This window comes from Thunnus maccoyii, chromosome 13, assembly GCF_910596095.1.
Source record: "Thunnus maccoyii chromosome 13, fThuMac1.1, whole genome shotgun sequence".
In the NCBI taxonomy this organism is placed as follows: Eukaryota; Metazoa; Chordata; class Actinopteri; order Scombriformes; family Scombridae; genus Thunnus; species Thunnus maccoyii.
The window spans coordinates 1,956,899-1,977,259 of record NC_056545.1 but is presented as its reverse complement, the minus strand read 5'-3'; the positions used below and the strand labels follow the sequence as shown (position 1 = coordinate 1,977,259).

Sequence of the window (20,361 nt, the reverse complement as noted above, 5' to 3'; positions counted from 1 at the left end):
ACATCAGTTTTTTGATTCTGAAATGAGAGGTGAATCCAGGTTCTCTACATCGAGTGTTTGGGAGCAACATGTAGTGAAGATTAACTACATTTCCCTTGTAGCGAACAGGTAATGTGGCTATTTTCACAATTATGTAAGGTTTCCAGTAGAGAATACTTTTCTTCCTCTAAGCAGCAGATTGAACAACAGAATGGAGCAACAAAGAGCCAAAAAATAACCACATGTTGTTTTAAAAAGCTGCTTCACATAATGCATTTAATGAGACTGACATTTAAAAGTAATTTAGCTGCTCAGAGAGAGAGAGAGAGCCACTTTACAGACAGGAGGGAATGTAGTTTCATACATACTGTTTACTACAGAGCCCCTAAAGTCCCAAAAGGTGGTATTTTTTTTATCTTGTAGGAAGTAAAGGCATGATAGGCCTATGCTTTGAAGACCACAGGGGTAACTTGCATTTATAGCTTTTAATAGTTTGTTGATTTCTCAAGTCTTGTGCGCACAAGATAAAAAAAAATACCACCTTTTGGGACTTTAGGGGCTCCGTAGTTTATAATGTTACTTAATAGAAGTTTCTTGATGTGAAATAGTTTCAGTGCATTAACAGGGACATGTTCTGCTTTAGGTGATTTTCTGTTATTTATGCTATATCCTGTTCTGATGTTAAAACTTCAAAGTGAACATATGTATGTATGATGCCTGCAAGTCAAAAGTCAGGGATTCAACTTACCTTGGCTCCTCATTTGCAAAGTTACCTCTGCTTCCTCCTCGTGAGTCAGATTGTTTGCACATGTCCACAAACGGCTGTCAGTTATATAATCTTTGTTCCTAAGGCTGTTGCTAAGGTGGTTGCTAAGGTGTTTCCATGTGTTGTTCACTCTCATATTTTAGATCTTAGTCAGCTCTAACATGTACGGATGGATCTGAGAAGTTGAAAAGAAGTGAAATCCTGCTACTAGCTTCCTGAGCTTCCTGAAGCTGACCAATCAGAACAGAGTGGGCTCATCAGGAGGCGGGGCTTAAAGAGACAGGAAGCTAAAACGGCCTTTTTCAGACAGAGGCTGAACTGAGGGGCTTCATAAAGGACAAGTAGAAGATAAATAAGGAGTTTTTAACTGGAAATCATGCAAAGATATTCCAGTAGAGCCCCAGAATAAAAAATGAGTAACTTTTATCTTCTGGAGATCTTGCTAATATGATGATCCAATATGAATATTTTTCCTACAGTGAGCAGGAAGCACAGAATGAAGAACTTGCAATGAAAATAAACATATAAAATATGTCCTGAGGGCATTAACCATCTGGAGACCGAAATAAACTGCACTTAGAGACATGTTTCGTTTCATGGTCGCATTTATTTCTTTAAACACAAATGACAATATTTAATTTGTAAAATGCACTCCTATGTTGAGGTGTGGGTCAGAGTATTGTCAGTGTGTTTTGAGTAATCTGTCTGATTAACATGATCACGCTAACATGTTTCAACATGAAAAGTAAAAAAATCATGTATCATCAAATCAAACTCAAATATCCACGCACGCACAAACACCTGAATTCCCTTCTAGGACCTGCTAAGAGTGTGTGTGTGTGTGTGGGGGTATGACTTAAGTCACTTTCAGGGACACAAACCAGACTTAAGAGCAGTTGATTGGGGAAGGCTTGTGCAACTGGGGACAAAAGTCGTGTCCCCAACTGGTGAAATGCTGATTTTTTTTTGGTCAGTGGTTAGGGTAAGACTCCAGGAAATGAATGTAAGTCTACGTAAATACCCCAAAAGTGACATAAGTAAACCTCTGTCTATGTGTGTGTGTGTGCGTGTGTGTGTGTATGTAGGTGTGTGTGTGTTATATCGTCAGCTCCTTGGGGTTAACCACCCTGCCGATGAAGAGCAGCGCACCCGAGGCTTCGTCTCGGATCAGGTACAGGAAGGGGCGGTCCACTCGGTAGGACAGGTGGCTCGGCGTCGATGTGGTGCTAGCGTACTGGTTCCCCTCGGGCGCCATCTCCATGACGACCTTGTGACTGACACTGCTGAGCTTGACGGGCTGAGCCGAGATTTTCTCCAGTTCTGTGTCCGCCAGCCAATCAGAGAGATCTGCACGAAGGGAGGTTATGTTAAAACTATTATAAGTTGAAACAGTGACACCTAGTGGCTCTTATTGGTACACTGATGTAAGTCTAAATAAGTTTCACAGGAAATAACCTTCGACTTCCTGTCTACACTTCTAACATCCATACATCTTATGCCTTTGGTTGAGTCGGTGAGTCCTGATGAGACAACAAGATGAGACAAGAATAGAAAGAAGGAAACAAGAGGACCATGTCGCACTGATCAACACGATTTAGCTGTTTTTCCACAGATTTGACTCGTCAGTGTGGTCCGATATAACTCAGGGCATCAAACAGTGGTTCCAGATTTTGCTGGCTTAGCGTGGACGTAGCTAACACGCTAACAAACGAGCTAAAGACCCCGTTATTGTTCACTCACAATAAATGCCAGTACATTGACGTTTTTAAATCCATTTATGGCTACATGTGGGAGTGGAAGTCAGTCCACAATGACTGAACCATGCGTATGCACAGCTTTACAAATCTCAAGTAAAAAATGAGTCTGTATATTTCTGTCTTGTAGTTTAAGTCATGAATCTACACTCCTTGACTTGCGTGTTGTGTTGTGGACTCACTGAGGTCGCTGAGCAGCGGCAGCAGGTCTGTGGAGTAGCTGAGCCTCAGGGCGGGCAGAGTGAGGGTCACCTGGGCAGGAAGGAGCGTCATGGACAGGTCCTGCACAAACTCAGCGGTCAGACTCTCCTCCACCAGGGTCATGTTGGAGGTCACGTCATTGGGCAGGAACACAAACATGCTGACAGAGTCCTGCATCTGGATCTGAGCGATCTGAAGGAGGAAGAGAAGACATTTCAGAAAACGGAAATCAGGCTGTTTTTAGTGACATCACCACACAGCGTTCTCTGAATAATGAAGTTTCAACCAATTTTACACATTTTTGTTATTGTTTCAGAGTAGAAAACTCACCGTGCAGCTCAAATCTGAGTCAACTCCCATCTTTACAGGGTAGTTATCCTGTTGCATCATGGAAACACGGACAGGTGCTTTGCCGTCCACTCGGAAGTTCTCCAACGTTCCACTCTGACCGAACCGAGTCACCCACTTCCCTGTTTACAGACAGAAAAACGTCCTTACTGATGTCCGTGGAAAAATTGACCACATGGGGCTCAACAAGGAGATTTTTTCAAGTCTGAAAGTCTTTTCTTGCCTACTTGTTATATTTTTTTGGATTTGGTTTTGCTCTGTTTGTCTTCTTCTTTCTTATTTAGTGTGTACGCCCATTTGAGCATTAGGTCTATGGTATATTACACTATGGTGTTGTGATTTCTATCATGTTGTGACGTGAGTAAATTCACATGTTGGAAAAGTTCAATAATTTTTAAAATAAATTGACGTTTATGCATCCTCAGTTTGATTCTGAAATTGTAGGAAAATTAATTATGAAACAAAGGATTAATGTGAGGCAGCACTCTGACGTGTTCAAACCAACAAACACACACCAGGTAGCGAGTGTTTGACAGTCAGACGCTTTTGGGGAACTGTGTTGTACCTTTAAAGTAGGCGGCGCTCACAGTGTTCACTCCAGGGGTTCGGGGGAGGGCCTTAGCCAGGAAGCGCTGCACCTTCCCGCCCGTCTCCTGAGACACCCAGTCGTTGATTTCTTTCAGGTCCTTGGCTCCACCCGTCAGAGCCTTGGGACGAACGCCGTACTGCTGCTCCACGAGACCGAAGAAGTCCTGCTTCAGGCGAAGTCCTGAGTACGGTCACACAAAGAGACGGTTTAATCAGATATTTTAAGGTTCAGACACTCACAACATCGATTGTGCAGGTGAGGGAAACTAATGGGCCTATGAAGACACAATTTAAACCGAGATTTGATTGACTGAAGATTGTATTTTCAGTAAGACAGTGGCAGAAGACTTTTGGTGAAGCTGCAGAGTCTGTCAAAAACTGTTTGGTACTCCTTCATGTTATGTCACATGTATTTCATAGTATTAGTTTGTGAGTCATTGGGGCCATATGATATCACTGAAGTGTGATCAGATCTGTGCTGAATCCAGAAAAAGACGAATCCAGGTTGTAGGAGGAAGCCGCCATTACTGCTTTTCAGGAGATCCTGTAGAAGCAGTTATACACTCAGCGAGCACTTTATTAGGAACATCTGTGCAATCTAATGCAATCCAATGTCAACAAAAACTGAAAAATGTATAAGCTTCGTAAAAGTAGAATTTATGGCAGAGCCGTTGTATTGGATTGCATTAGATTGCTGAGTGTATGTTGGACATATGGTTTGGTGTAGATTATAATCTCTGAGCTAAATGTTCCTCTGCTCCATGAAATCTATCTGACTGTCTGAAATCTCCATTAAATCCTCATGTTTCATTCTGTGCAGCATGCCAAAAAAGGACGGACTAGGGGCTGCTAAAGATGGAGCAATCTGCCTACATGGGGCCAATGGTGAGCCGCCGACCTGCTGATCTCTGTTAGCTTGGTGCTAGGCGTTACATAGTATGAAATGATGCATTTCTTCTGATTACAATTAACTAAGAAATCAGGAGTCTGATGATGAAAGTAAATCCTGCTACATGTAGATAACCTGGTATATACTAAATATGTCTACATCCCATCGCCCAAACCCTACATGAACTCACGTCGTGCCAGGTAGATGCGTGCGGCGGTGCTCAGGCCTTTCCCGGGCGCCTTGACTGAGGCCAGCAGGTCTTTCAGGGTGTTGTGGAGCTGAGGGTCCTGCAGGGTGTGGTACCTCAGAGCCCTGAACAGCTGCCTCTGAGCTCGCTCAGACCCTCCTGAGGGTCAGGAAGGATCATGTTAGCTAAGATTCAATGTGTTTGATAAGTTCATACATATATACTCATCTGCGTATTGGGAGTTCAGGAGAATACAACTATATAAATATTACTGTTAAACCTGCATTAACTGATGTTTTGTGAACTAGTTTTCAGCAGAAACAAGTAGGGAACACTGTCGCATCATCAGCTTTTAAGCTAATATGTTGAACTTGTTAGCAAACGGTTGCTTATTTCCACATCCAGCAGTTACGGAGCAACGTTATCATTCATGTGGAGTCATGTTTCTGTCCACCTGGTGAATGTAAGTCCAATATTCACTCTCTTTTAGCTCTGTTTCTGCTCTCTACGTGTGCAACATTTGTATGCGTCAACCACCTCCAGGGATATTGGGCATCGCAAGTCTCCGGTACCGTTATTTTGGGGGTTGGGAACCCCTGAGCTAGTCTACAGCTACCTGTGTTTGCCTTTTGCTTCTGGACAGGTAATAATAAGTAGAGCTGTAAGTGTTACTTTCTAAATTAAAATGACAATAATACATTGGTTATAGTACATACAGATGATTGTGTCCTTGTTTCGCAAAATGTCAAGACTCGCTAGGTCACGTTAGCAAACAGTTTTGGCTGTTTATTAGATGATTCTTCAGGGAGAATTTAAGTTTCTGGAGGTTCTGTTCTTGGATTGTTTAGCAAACTTGGAGAATTTTTGTGAAAATTCTTATCCTGTTAGCTGGTTTATCATTCTGGCTGTTTTTAGGGAGTGTTTTATTAGTGATGTTTCCAGATTTTGTCTGTATTTGTGTGATGTTGGCTAACTATTGTTTGTTGAGAGCAAGTTTACACATGTTAATCTATGTGTGTATGAGAGAGTTATTTAAGGTTAGCTTTAGGCTTCCACTACACCCTAAAAATCTTGCTAGCTATCCGAAATGACCCGAAATTTCTGGCCTCCACAGTACTGTAAATTACACAATTATATGGTAAATGTCTGCATGGTTATATAATCATACAGTCTCAGTTCAAAGTGACTGATGTTGAAATAAACAAGGGAAAATAATGAGAGAGGAGGGAAAATGTGTAGACCAAAGCAAAGAAAATAAACTGAAAACTCACCACCGAAGGGCATGTGAGAAACAAAACTAGTCATGTGACACTGCTGACCACCTGAAATACATTTCAACCAGTCTGGCCAACAAGCCCATACACACCGTGGTGGTCAAAGCCAAAACACCAGTTTGGTTTTAGTTTGTAGTGTGTTTGTGTCTTCACCCATGGACAGCTGCGTCAGCACCGCAGACACACTGATAGGGGACAGGAACACGTTGGTCGCAGTGTTGCGGCTAGCCAGAGCGCGGAACAGGTTGTAGCCAAAGTCCGAGGCGGCGGCACCCATCTTTGTCGCAGGTGTGGTGAAGAGCTCCACATGTTCCTCCTCCCCGCCCGTCTCCTCGCCTCCCGTCTCCGACTGGAACAGATCAAAGGATTTTGCTGACAGGATGAACTTTACAGGAGGAGGTGGGGAATGAAACATTTACTGTGTTCTGCATACTTACGACATTTTAACCATCACAAAATTACAGAATGTGGTGTGTAAAGCATCATTCAGACCATATCAGTGTCTGTAGAGGAGGTGTGGTGATTTGAATGTCTCAGTAATAATTACAGCTGTAATGAATGAACTCACTGCTCCTCCTGTCATTTAAGTCCCGCTGGGAGTGACGTCCTTGTGTTTTAAAGTGGAGCTCTCTGAGTTTTTCTCTCTGCTACATTTTATCAGCGTGTTTTTGCTAAACTGACAGATGGAAACATGACAACAGAAACATATGCAGGCATCAGGAGAGTAAGACCTCTTAAAAGCTCATTAGATGAGCTGTTGTAATGTCAGCTGCAGGTAGGAGCTGCTGTTCTCCTTCAGACATGTTTTTTTACACCAGATCTGTTTACAGTTTGTCAAATTGTCACCATTAAAAGCCTGCTGATCTCAGCTGTTAGCAGCAAGTTTCTCTGATTTCTAAGTGGATTAACGGAGGTTTCTTGACTAACCAAAGGAGAATATCAGTACCTACCTGTAGCTGACGTTACAACAGCCCATTATTACCCTGCTTTTATGTGATCTTGCTCTCCTGATGGTTTTATTGGTTTCCTAATAGGCCGACATGTTGATGTCAGCATGTTTCCATCACCCCCACCTCCCCAAGAGACATAAATCCAGTCTGAATGGGCTTTACTCTGATTGGCTGTCAAAATCATGTAAATGTGGAGTTTAACAGTAAAACCACAATTAAACTTTAACCTGCAGGTAACCATAGCAACACTACTGCTTCATATTTGACTTTTCAAGTCTAAAATGACAACAGACATGTCATAAGTGATCATATGTAGAATACAGGAGCGACTCCTTGGCGTTCACTGCTTTTTACTTAATACAGAGTGGAAACAGGTGACGTTGATACCTGAGCCTGACAGAAGCTCAGGACGACTCCAAACACCAGCAGGAAAGTTGTTCGCTTCATCCTGGAAGACAAAAACATTAATGAAGACATGATTTCCTGCCAATGTAGAAGACCTGAAGGTTTCTGCACCGAAACCTTTTTCAATACCTTTGTTTAGGAAAAAGATAAAGCTAAACTGCTCAACATATCAATGTTAAACATAATCCAAAGCTAGAAATGGATTCTGCTGCATCAAACCAGGCACTGCTCATTTCCTCAGGCAGAGAGTAAACCAAATCTGACAGAAACACATGTAAGAATGCAAGAAAAGCTTTGGAGGAACGAAAGATAAAACTCTGCTGGTGACAGTGATGGAAAAGAGATAAATTTATCCAAAACAGTTCTGAAGAAAACTTCAACCTCTGTTTGTGGGACTTTTTGAGATTACAGTCAGAAACACATAACTCACAGGCAGTGTTTTGTATAATTGTCGAGGAACGCCACAAATTATACAACCAGCTAAGACTTCACCACAAAATACAAACTGATGATGCTGTAAAACCGGGCTCAGACTACAGCTCTGGGCAGATTTATCCCTCATTCACCCTCCCGACAATCAGAGGAGAAATCTGGTCTGGGACTAGATTATCTTGTCTTTACAGATCCAATCTTAAACCTCCAGAACTGCTCGTAGACTCAACGGAGCCGCAATAGACCAACTCACCATGACGACACGCTAACAGCAACCGTCAACCTCTGGGTAGACAACTGGTGGTTGATTTGAATTGTGGAGATATCAGAAAACTTGTTTATTTCTGTTGTCATTTTCAGCCGTAACCGTTAACATATATAGTTAAACACGGTGGTCCAACCTAGCTAACGTTTCTGCTTATGTTATGTACGTTGCTGCTTTGCTAGCGATAAACAAATCTAACCAACAGCGACATCTCACTGCTGGCTGCCTTCGTCATAATGGGGAGCCACTTTACTTACAGCTTTACTCATTTATACTTCTTTGTTTCCTTCTTTACTTGCTTAAACTGACATTTATTTTTGCTCTGTGCCATTAAATTGTATGTAGGTGACGCAGAGCCCTTGAGGCTAACGTTAGCTAGCATACTACTGTTGACAGATATTAAAACTGACTAACCACGTCTCCGCAAACATGTTTTCATCCAGACTGCTTCCCAGTGAGATCACATTAAATGGTGCATTTCTCCCTCTGGCACGGTAATCTTAATTTATTGTGCCAGGATATTATTTAATATCCTGTAGTGTCTGTGATGCACCGTTATTTCCAAATCTTGTTGTGAGATCACAGAGAAGAACATCTGTGAAGTTTCTCCTTATGTGTGTGTCATGCAACCCTGTAGTCTGAACCCGGTTTAAGGGCCACGAACACAACCAGATCATCTCTCAACAAAACATTTTCCCTTGTAATCATGAAAGAAAATTATAAATGCAAAATTGTGTTTTTCGGTGTAAAATCATGCAGCTGCAACACGTCACCACAATAAGATAGAAGCTGTGCAGCTCAGTTAGATAAGATAAGATCATCCTTTACTAGTCCCACAGCAGGGAAATATGCAAGTAGAAGTGGATTTAGATCTGATGTTAAACACTGTTCTGGTATTGAGTCTAGTTTTATAAAACACATTATGTCTAAAACAGTAAAACAAACTGAGGGAAAAAAAAGGGATCTCACATTCACACAGACTTTCTTTTGTTCTTACAAACACATCTGGACCTGGTTCTCGTGGTTTTCAAAACAAGAGTCTGTCATTTGAACCTCAGACCACACACACACACACACACACACACACACACACACACACGGCTGATGGGAAACCCAGACACTCATTTCTCCAGTCTTCCAAACCTCAGAGAGCTTCTGTTCTTTTCTTTCCATCATCTCCCAGAATTCTCAACAGTTTCTCGATATATGTCGTCATTAAATGTTTTATGAAGACAGTGACTCTTCTCAATGGAAGTGAGGATGAGTTTGAGTGGGTGATACGAAGGTTTCAATCTGTTTGACTTGTTAGTAGTTCCACCAGCAGTGGTGGAAGAAGAATTCAGATAATTTACTTAAGTAAAAGTACCATAATGTAAAAAATACTCCATTACCAGTAAAAGTCCTGCATGAAGAATCCTCCTACAGTAAAAGTACATAAGTATTATGAGCTTGATGTAGTTAAAGTATTGCAGTAAAAGTACATAAGTATTATGAGCTTGATGTAGTTAAAGTTTTGCAGTAAAAGTACATAAGTATTATGAGCTTGATGTAGTTAAAGTATTGCAGTAAAAGTAGTGGTTTGGTCCCTCTGACTGATATATTATTATATATGACATCATTAGATTATTAATAGTGAAGCATCAGTGTTAGAGCAGCATGTTACTGTTGTAGCTGCTGGAGGTGGAGCTAGTTTACATTACTTTACATACAGTTAGCTAGTTCAGTCCAGTGGTTCCCAACCTAGGGGTCGGGCCCCTCCAAAGGGTCAGCAGATAAATCTGAGGGGTGGTGAGATGATTAATGGGAGAGGAAAGAAGAAAAAACAAAGTTCTGATACACAAATCTGTTTTCAGTTTTTGGACTTTTTCTCTAATCTTTGATTTTTGCTGAAATATTGGATCATTTGAACATTTATTGAAATGAAAGCATGTGAGAAGTTTAGAGGGAAAAATCACTATTTGGTGGAGCTGTTAACAACTCATAGACATGTGAAATGTGACCCCAACTACACACTGCTTTTTGTAAGACGTCAAAAGACAAAAAGGTTGGAAACCACTGGTTTCATCTTTAACAATGTGTTGTATTTTAAAAGCTTGTTATATTATCCATTGTGTCAAAGCTGTCATCTACATCACGTTGATGTTGATGACAGCTTTTTCATGCAGGACTTTTACTTGTAATGAAGTATTTTGCATTTCTGTATCAGTATTTTTACATAAGTAAACAATTATAAACCACAAATCTGAGTGATGGATGTCAGACTCCTGGTCTGTCTCACTTCATGACTGAAACTCTGAACAGGCCTGATGGAGACCTGCAGAGTCGTGCAGCCGACTGAAGACGTGCAGCTGACTCAGCAGAGGACACGTTTCCTGCAGGAACTTGTCTCTAAAACGCACTGGAATGTTTTCTCATTTGTTATTCTGATATCACATCAGAGATTTTTTTTTTTAAACATTCAGGTCACGACCCCGAAATTATTCCACAGAGCTGCAGAAATGTTGTTCTTGGCACCAAAGTCTTTACAACCCCAAATAACCTCAGTGATTTAAATAATTTGTGTTGATCCAAACCCCAAAAAACTAAACTTGTGAGGGAAAGAAATCACAAACGTGTTAAATCTCATAAAAGATATCACACCAACAAACATGTCAAATGTTTAAAAACCTTCCAAATAAAAGAGAATCTAGTGATTAAAGTGTGTTTAATTTGAGTGCTGAGACGGGGGAATGACCTGCTGTGAAATCAGAACTATTATATAAACTGTTCAGTGGAACAGCAGCTGTCTGCGTTTGTTGGCAGGCAGCAGAGTTTGAGGTGGAAAAGCTGAACTGGAGAAAGTTCACTTACTGGAAACACAATCAGCATGTTGGAGACGAAGTGTTTCATCAGTTAAAATGGCTTCATTTCTTTTTAATTACTGTTTCTTATAGTTTTTGTGAGTGTTGCTCTCTCTGGATAATATTTATGGTTTAAAATCACTTTAACAGACAGATGAGTTTGTTTTGCTGCCAGCCACGTTTCCCATGAGGAACAATAAAGACTGAACTGAATATAAAACTGTCTTTATCTCATCCGGTACGGAAGCTGTTAGTCATTTTTTTTTCATTCTCAATGACAAAAGATTAAATCTCTGAAGGATCATCAAAAGAAATGTTTTATTTCATTTCGGATTCTCGGTCGAAGTTTCAGCCTGAACAGCAGCAGACTGCTCCGACATCATCCACAACTAAATTAACTGTAAATTCATTTCCACTTACGAGTAAAATTCCGCAGTTACAGTAAAAGAAAAACAAAACAAAACAAAATCAAAAGTCGTGCGTAAAAGCGCATAAGACGCGCACTCACCTCTCCTCTGCTCCGGGACGGTCCACGTCGGTCAGACTCTCTCTCACTGCAGATAAGACGAGTTTTCTCCACGATGACGCGCGCGGCTGGCTGTGCGCGTGCTCCTGCAGCGGCGCGCGTCCCTGCTGCTGCTGCCAGGTAGAGCGCCGGGGACGCGCGAATAATACAGGAGCTGCTGAACGAGGATGAACGAAACTTTACAGCCAAAGACAGAAGACAAGACATGATGTCTTAACTGTTCCAGTGCTGAACATTTAGTTTGTTGTTAACTGTGTATTTAACTATGGACTGAGACTGGGGGGGGATTATTTTATTAAAGTGTATTTAGATGATTTACATAATTTGATTTAATGGTAATTATATATTTACACAGTACTGTAGAAAACTTTTAGGCCCTTTAGATGTTTAGATTCTTCTCCATAATTCAGCATCAGGGAGGCGTCTGATCATCTGCAGCAGGACGACGAGCCCAAACATCCAGCCAGAGTCATAAAGATCTGTCTTCAGCTACAAGAAGAACAAGGAGTCCTGATCTCAACATCATGGAGTCCATCTGGGATTAACATGAAGAGACAGAAACAGCAGAAGAAGAAGAGAACTGAGAACTGCTGCTGTTTTAAAGACCAAATATTGATTTACTTTAAGGTTTCTGCTGTTTACTCAACTTTGGATCAAGTTAACTGATCAATATCAACTATTCAAATCATCCTCACTTTACTTTTAGTGCCTAAAACATTTGCACTTTAGCCTACTATACATGTATGTCGATGTAAAACTACAAAACACATATTTTCATACATATTTATTAGTTGCTGTGAATTATTTGGCTTTAATTGGTTTTGGGATTGTTATGAATAGTTTTGGTGTGTGTTATAGTTTTTTTCTGTGTACTACCTACCGGACTAAACATACAACTGATTGGATAATTAACCTGATTGAACAGGACTGACAGCTGGAACAGCTGATCCTCATTGACAGCCGGGACACTGAGACCGTTTTACTGCTCTAGTTTAGCTACCTCAGCTCTGAAGGCATACATCCTGGTGAACGGTGTTTTATTGTTTAGTTTTAAAATAATTGAATCCCTTCAGCTTGTAAAGTATTTTACCTTTGTTACTGTGTGAGTGTTGAACTGCTCTGGTCTCTGTCCTCGGGTCTCTGGACACTGCTCCTCCTTGTGGAACCTGAATAGAAGTCTAGCTATGGAGTTTACTTTTACTGCAATACTTTAACTACATCAAGCTCATAATACTTATGTACTTTTACTGCAATACTTTAACTACATCAAGCTCATAATACTTATGTACTTTTACTTAAGTGTAATTTTTCATGCAGGACTTTTACTTGTAATGGTGTATTTTTGTATTGTTGTATTGGTACTTTTATTTAAGTAAAGGATCTGAATACTTCTCCCGTCACTGAAGAGGACTACTGAGACCACCGTAGATCCAGACATTAGGACAAGAACCTCAGGACTCCAGGACCCCCTTAAGGACCTCTAGATGTCTCTAAGTGACGCTTGGATCCACCATTTGGACCCTTGGAGCCCTCATGAGGACCTCAGTATTTCTTTGCCAAAAATTAAGAATTCATGAAAATGTCCTATTTTTTTTGTTGTTGTTGTTGTTTTTGCCTGAACTTTGCTTTTCAGGCAGCACTTGCTTCCTTGTACTGTCTCTAACGAGCTCCACCAATCAAAGGGTTCAGTTCAAAAGTAGTAAGAATTAGTTTAAGACAATGGCTGACTGCCTGAGTGCTGGATCTGCCTGGAAGGCTGAACTCAGGGCAAAACACAGGATCCACACTGGTCTTTTTATAATGACTTTAAATTTAGTCCTTCCTTGTTTTTTATTGGGTGAGCGTCGCTGCATCTGTTTATTTTGTATGTACAGTGTTTTGCTCTTCTCTTTGAAGAAGTGAGACATAATTATTTTACTGGTTTATGTCAGTCTGACAAAGAGCAGCAATTAAAACTGTTAACTGGCTAAAAATAAACAATGGAGCAGTCAATGGTGAGCTACGGTTATAAAGCTTTATCTCCACATGAAAGAAGTAATTAACTATTTCCATTAACATAGATAAATACACTTTTTGTGTCAACGTTTTATTTTCCCTGACAGAATATCAAATTAAAATCATCACACTGTAGATAAAACATCTGGAAAGAAACAATAAACACTTCATATCATAATGCACAACTTGTTGTAAAGAATATTTCTGTGTGAAGGGAATTTTCTATGTAGACTGTGTGTGTGTGTGTGTGTGTGTAATGAGAACAGAAACAGTGCAGCGCTCGCTTCATCAGTTGTAAAGCTCTTGTCTTAAAATGCATTGCAAGGCCTCATAAGTGCATTATAAACAGTCATTGAACACTGTGTTTTAACATATTTAATACATCAGAAACCTGATAGGTTTGATAAATCAATATGGTAAATCTGCAAAGTCAGATTATAAAAATATGAATCTGCGGTTGACTCTTTCATATAAAACTCAAATTTCATCACTATAATTGCATTGTATTTGTATTTTTTCATGTTGAACAACAATGCCTTATGAGAAACACTTAGACCAAGGTGCTCCTCCTCCTCTGCTGCGCGTCTGAATCTGCTTTAACGAAATAGTCCGACATTTTGAGAAATGTGCTTATTCGCTTTTTTGCCAAGAGGTTGATGAAAAGCTTGATATCACTCTCATGTCTGTTTCCAATTGTTGTCTGGCACCAACAACACTCCACCATATCACTAGATGCATTTACATCCACCTCATTTTATTTGCATTTTCAATTTGTGCCTTAAAAAAAAACGTGTGTGGAAACACGGAAAATTCAAAAGAAAATCTCAGAATGTCACAAAAATGTTTTTACACTTTGTTGAGGAGGAAAAGTTGGCTTACCAATAAAAGTAAAATACGATAAATGCAGTGTAGACATACTTAGTGACTAAGTGATGACGTACATAAATCATGTGACTTAAACGCCACTGAAAAGCTGAAAACATCAGATCTGTGTGGAGCGATGATGAGGAGACTGTAACCTTCCTCACATCAATACATGAAACTAACAGAAATGTCATATTTCCATCATGTTTTCCATCATTTGAGCTTTGACTGCTGCTCTTTTAACGATGTCATCTCGTTGTGTCCTTTTTTTTTTTGCAATGGTTTAATGGCACCGACAGGAGAATTAGCGCCACCTGCTGCTGCATCTTGATGAACCAAATGGATGGAAATAATTTGAATCAATTTTCAATTTGAATATTCTTTTTCCAATATTCTGGAAATTCAGTTAAAATTTGTAGTAAATTTGGATGGAAACCTAGCAACTGCTTCCGGCCAAGAAGTGGTCTCACACATAATCCCTCCAGTAACACCACAAGTTGTCATTTTTACACTTAGTTTTTCTACAGATTAAACATACAAGATATAAAATGTCAGTTACAGTCCTGCGAAACAGCAGAGGTGCCGACACTAAGGGTTCCAGCAAAAACAACCAGGGTCGTCCAGCAAAAAAGTTGAACCAGGCTCGACTTTTGCCACAACACAATGCAAGGCAAGGTGCTAATCACATAAATTCAAGTGCACTTTCCTGCTGGATTACTTATGATCAATCCTGTTTCTGTATTTTTTTGTAACTGACAAGCCTTCGAATGAACAAATCCAGTACTTAAATTGAACTTCCTGAATTGTATTTCATGTCTCATGATATGAGAGTGGAGCAGCCGCCACAAACGCAACAGCCTTCATTGTTTTGTCACAGGGCTGATTTCAATTTAGTGAGCTGGTAGATGGATTTTGTTACCTTTCAGAAAGAGCCAGGCTAGCTGTTCCCCCTGTTTTTATGGCTCTAGCTTCATATTTACCTGACAGACAGACATGAGAGTGGTTTAGATTTACTCATCTAACTCTGAGAAAATCAAATAGGCACATTTCCCAAAATATCAAATTATTCCTTTCACCACTAAGATTTCAAACATCAGGCAGGTACAGAGTTGTCTGGTTTGGAGCAGGTTTCATTTTCTCCTGTCTTCTTCCCACTGCTGCTCTCCAGTCCATTTACAGGCTGCAGCTGCTCCTTCTCACCAGTGGGGGCGCTGCATGACTGCCTTCTGCTGCCCTCTCCTTGCTCTGTGTCGCTGCATGACGTTAGTTCGCTATTTATGTCTCTTTTCCCAGTATTCTCCGTTGCAGGTTGGTCGCTCATGGTGCTGTTGCCATCAGGTTCATCATGGAGCATGGGGTCATTGTCAGGGGCAGGGTTTGTGACAATGCCCATGAAGAGGGGGGTGAGGGAGGCGTCATCGACGACCACAAAGAGGAAGGGGGAGTTGATAGAGAAGAGGAAGATGGAGCGCATTGAGGTTACAGCAGTGGTGGCAGATGCCTCCACACCTTCCTCGCTGAGTTCTATGGTGCTGGCATGGCGGACGCCTGTCACCTTCAGGGGATGGTCGGAGATCCCAGAGAGGTCAGGACCCGAAAACAGAGAGCCGAGGCCTGAGAGACAACCAGAGAGGTAGGGAGTGGGGAGAGTTATAAATATACTCTGTGTAGATTAAAGCTGCAACGATTTGTTGAATAATCAATTAGTTGATTTAAAAAAAACTATTTTGATAATCAATTAATTATTTCAGCAAAAATGCCAAAAAATATGTCGGTTCCAGTTTCTCAAATGTGGGGATTTGCTGCTTTTTTTGTTTTATATATTGTAAATTGAATATATTCTGGTTTTTGACTGTTGCTCAGATAAAACAAACTACTTCTTGACATATCATAGACTAAACCATTAATCAATTAATCGAGAAAATAATTGGTAGATGAATTGATAATGAAACCAATTACTAGTCGCAGCCCTTGTGTAGAATAACATGTTCAGACATCTGCAGACGTCCTTGTGGACAGTCATGGCATAGGCAATAACAAAAATTTAATTCACACGAAAGGGTAGCATGGATGTTCATTAAAATCGTTTTGTTTCCTTTGTTAACCCACCTCACAACGTGTTTCATTGTTGCGTGACTGCATTGACACTCCAGAAAAGCATTATTTTTTATCACATTCACTCCCCTGGATTGGAACATCTAGGGTTCAGTTAACTTAACATTTCTGCTTGTATACTGCCTCCAGTGAGTTGTAGAGTCAAATTAGGTAATGCTACCAACATGATCAGTGTGTGCTATCCTTTAGATGTTTGGAAGTGACATGTTGTTTCTGGTAAATGCCTCTTTTGTTCCTGTGAATATTCTCACCCATGCTGGTGAGCGCTTCCTGGAGCTCCTGGCGGTACTGCAGCTTCACCTTGGGTAAGATGACTTGCATTGTTTTCTTTTGAGGTAGACGTCTGTAAAGGTCAGATATGTTCAGTTTGGGAAGCACTGATGACACGTTTCCTCTGCCCAGCAAAGGCATGACGATTAAGAAGCTGGTGTTTCCCTTGAAGGGAAAACTGGCGACCTGGACGAGAGACAAGGAATATCTTTTTATTTCTTTGTTTTTGATCTATCATATGGACTAACGTCCTACAAAAACACAATAGGAGTACATGGCGGTTAAGAGGTGAAGGGGAAAAGGAAGAAAATGAAGGAAAAAGAAATTCAATGAGACATAAACTAGACACAACTTATTTAAACCATGGTCACTGAAAAATCTTGTACGTCCTTTTCCCCAGCAACATCTTCCAGGAACCCAAGGCATACCCAAGTCAGATGGGATCTAAAATGAATGATGAGGGAATCTCATGAGCCAACTATGAGTTCATATCGGTCCCTCAACAGACAGGACAAAGTGACAGGAAGTGTAGTGATCTATAATCCGGTGTGTTCTAGGTATGCCCAGTATCGCCTCCGAATTGGATGTGCCCAGAAAACCTCCAGAGGGCGGTATCTCAGAGGAATCCTGATCAGATTCCTGAACCACCTCAAAAGCTCCTTTCAAGGAGCAGTGGTTCAACTCCTAACCCTGCCTCCAAGGGTAAGACCAGCTGCCCTGCAAAGGAAACTCATTTTGGCTGTTTGTATCTGTGACCACAGCTGAGTGTTGGACCATAAATCCACGGTTAAATTGAGAACCCTTGTTGAGTGACCATGGTTCAAATGCCTTAGTGACAGACGCCTCTACATCACATGTTTTTGTATATCAGCACATGTGATTGTGTTTCATTGCTTACATATAATATCATGCATTATCATGTAAAAGTCTTGAGGGAATTCTAGGCTCTTCCCAAGATAGTGGACGATATCTGCAGCATCACTGATATACCCATGACTGTTACCTGGGCTTCCAGCTCTGGGTCGTACAGCAGGCGGAGTGGGTACTGGACAGACTTCATCATGTCCACTGACACTGAGTTCTGGTTGTCCAGGTAGAATATTCCCTTAGAGGTCACAAGTGGGTCAAAACGTGTCTGCCATTCACCTGACAAACACAGAGGGGGGCAAGAGGCAATCATTAGTAACTTAAAGAAAATTTTTCATTTTTTGCAATCTGAATTCATAAGTCATCTAGCTCTTGTGTTTGCAGTTTTAGAATTAAGCTAGCATTTCTTGAGGAGCATTGGACTCTACTAAAGGTGCACCTTATCACCTCCTCTGTTTGTAATGTTCATCGGCAGAATATCAAGGAGCTGCCATAGTCTGGAGAGTGTCCGGTCTGGTGATATTAGACTATTTGCTGATGATGTTCTGATCTAACGTGCAATGAAGCAGACTGTAGCCACTATGAAGATCAGTGTTCCCATGTCTGAGATCATGGCTCTCTCCCTAAAATTGCAAAACTGCTCAGTCCAGCTGATGGGCAGCAACTCCCTAGTGTGGTAGGCTTACCACGTTTTAGAGTTGTTTTACCAGAGGCTTTGACTGTGGTTTTGGAGACTGCCATGCGAAGAAACAAGGCCAGGAATTCAGCGTTCTCTTTTTGTCTCAACCCTCAGCTATGGTCACGAATTTTGTCTTTTGACAGGAGGCATGAAAACTTGGATCAAAGCAATCAAGATGGCATCACTGCTAGATGGTTGGCCTTGCTCTACATAAACAAACAGGAGATCAGTGCTTCAAGACGACCTCAATATTGAGCAGCTGCTCCACAACTGGAGTGATAAAGTGTTCGAGGCACCTGCGTTCTTTTGGAGGCTCTGGGGATGAGCTTACCAACAGGGATCCCCTAAGTGGAGCTATTTTGTGGTGACAAAGACATTCGGGCCTCTCTGATCTGCTTAGGTACTGGAACTAAAACGGCACCAATGTCTGCTGGCAAGTAAAGTAGCCCAATGTTAATATATTCTTATATATTCTTTTCTATACTGTACCAAGAAATTCCACTGACTTCTGTTGTGTGACCATTAAAGTCAAGCCAAGTCAAGTCAAGTCAAGTCAAGTCAAGTCAAGTCAAGTCAAGTCAAGTCAGACCAATCAACTAAGGAGCTAGACAGCTGAAATGGACCTAAAAGTCACCTCTGGGCACTGACATCACTGCTGAAACATCTGATTATGAATTTCTGTTTTATTTCTGTCTTCACTATGACATTGTAAATCACCATACTGAGTGGTCTTTGGTGGAATGTTTCACCTTTGAAGTACATGGCATTGATGAGCATAAGCACCACGTCATGTGGAATACTTTCCAGGAAGTTTGGGATGTGGCCATTAGTGGCATTATCCACCCAATGATTGACCTCCTCCACAGAGGGCAGGGGAACAGGCAGTGATTGGTACCTGAAGAGGAAAAACAACTTTTTACTTCCATTGCAAACATGGTGCATAGATATTTTAGACAACAAAACAGAAACCTCTACTACTCTACAACCACTTCTTCTCTGCGTCTTCCAAAGCTGTTATAACAATGTCACATGATTATCTCCTTTGCTCCCATCATAATTACTACAGTAAGGACGACTGTACTTACCGTAGTAATTATGAGTAAGTTGTCAAATGTGTGCAGGATGTTCAAAATCTAGATGAGCACTCTGCTGAAAAGTAACTGCTTTCAACCTGTGTGTTTTTGACCTAAATGTAATTGATACCTGGCCAGAGAGTCCTGAACAAAAGACAATTTCACTTCAAATCCTGAGAGATGAAAAAATGGAGAGAAAAGAAGAGAAAATGGAAAAAACTGTATAAGACAAATTGTACTTCTTATAAACCATCTCCTGTTCAAAAGTCATCACCACACACCTGGTCTCAGGTACATGCGTGTTGCCACATCCATGTTGCTGAAATGAGGCATAAGGCCTCCCAGAATATGATGGTAACATGGGAGACTTTGGGCATGAAGGCTCTTCAGTAGCAGCTTCTCTGTTTCATTGCGAGCTCCTGAGGGAAAAATGATATCTGAACAAAATGTTTGGGAGGAATGTGCAGGAACAGTTGATGGATGACAGTGTTATATGAACAGCCTCTACAACATGTGGCTTTGTATGTGATACCAGAAGAATAGTCATGTTCTTAAATCAAAGGGTTTATCTTCCGCATAGCCATTTCAGGAAAACTCTGACTGACCTAAGGTGAGATGTGCGAGGGCAAAGGCCAGGCTAAGAGGTGATAGGACAACATTTGGCTGCTGCAGACCAATAGGAAGCTTTTCTAGGAGCTGTAAACCCAGTCGCTCTATGGCTCCCCCTATCGCCCGGTGTTCCTCTGGGCTGAACACTCGTCTTTCTCCACAGCTGTGAACCTTCTCCTCCGTCTCCTTTTCTTTATCTACAGGAGCAGAGACATCAGGACCTCCTGGAGTTGGACTGGGTTCCTCCTGGAGACAGGAGGACAGACAGGGTTCATTTTCCGAAGAGTAAGGTCACATCAAAAAGAAAGAGCAAATAAAGAATTCCCCTTTAGTGCTTAAAAAGGTAGTTTACTAGACTGAGGTTCTTCTTACAGTCAGTCCCAGATGGCAGAGACAAAGCAAGAGAAGAAGAAGACACAACTTCATTTCTAAACCACCAGCCTGAAAAACACAGAGAGACATCATCAAAAGCGAAGAAGACAGTT

General features: G+C 41.1%; 2 protein-coding genes across 4 annotated transcripts; both read right to left on the bottom strand.

The window, feature by feature from the left end:
• Positions 1–1,773: 1,773 nt before the first annotated feature.
• On the bottom strand, positions 1,774–11,500 carry serpinf1 (serpin peptidase inhibitor, clade F (alpha-2 antiplasmin, pigment epithelium derived factor), member 1). Of its 3 annotated transcripts, none has more exons than XM_042431946.1 (8): positions 11,387–11,500; positions 7,324–7,384; positions 6,140–6,335; positions 4,716–4,871; positions 3,614–3,817; positions 3,031–3,170; positions 2,682–2,892; positions 1,774–2,092 (listed from the first exon to the last, which is right to left on the bottom strand). In XM_042431946.1, the coding sequence occupies exons 2-8, from the start codon at positions 7,381–7,383 to the stop codon at positions 1,842–1,844; spliced, it is 1,218 nt and encodes a 405-aa protein (XP_042287880.1). In that variant the 5' UTR covers position 7,384; positions 11,387–11,500; the 3' UTR covers positions 1,774–1,841. The 3 variants fall into 3 exon arrangements, with proteins under 3 accessions (XP_042287880.1, XP_042287879.1, XP_042287877.1); XM_042431945.1 differs by lacking the exon at positions 11,387–11,500 and adding an exon at positions 8,453–8,981; XM_042431943.1 differs by lacking the exon at positions 11,387–11,500 and adding an exon at positions 8,027–8,427.
• Positions 11,501–14,614: 3,114 nt separating this feature from the next.
• Positions 14,615–20,151, bottom strand: serpinf2a (serpin peptidase inhibitor, clade F (alpha-2 antiplasmin, pigment epithelium derived factor), member 2a). Its single transcript, XM_042431719.1, has 8 exons — positions 20,139–20,151; positions 19,873–20,073; positions 19,549–19,686; positions 19,398–19,440; positions 18,944–19,089; positions 17,652–17,794; positions 16,630–16,834; positions 14,615–15,877 (listed from the first exon to the last, which is right to left on the bottom strand). Exons 1-8 carry the CDS (start codon positions 20,149–20,151, stop codon positions 15,357–15,359), a joined length of 1,410 nt encoding a protein of 469 aa, XP_042287653.1. The 3' UTR covers positions 14,615–15,356.
• Positions 20,152–20,361: the final 210 nt, after the last annotated feature.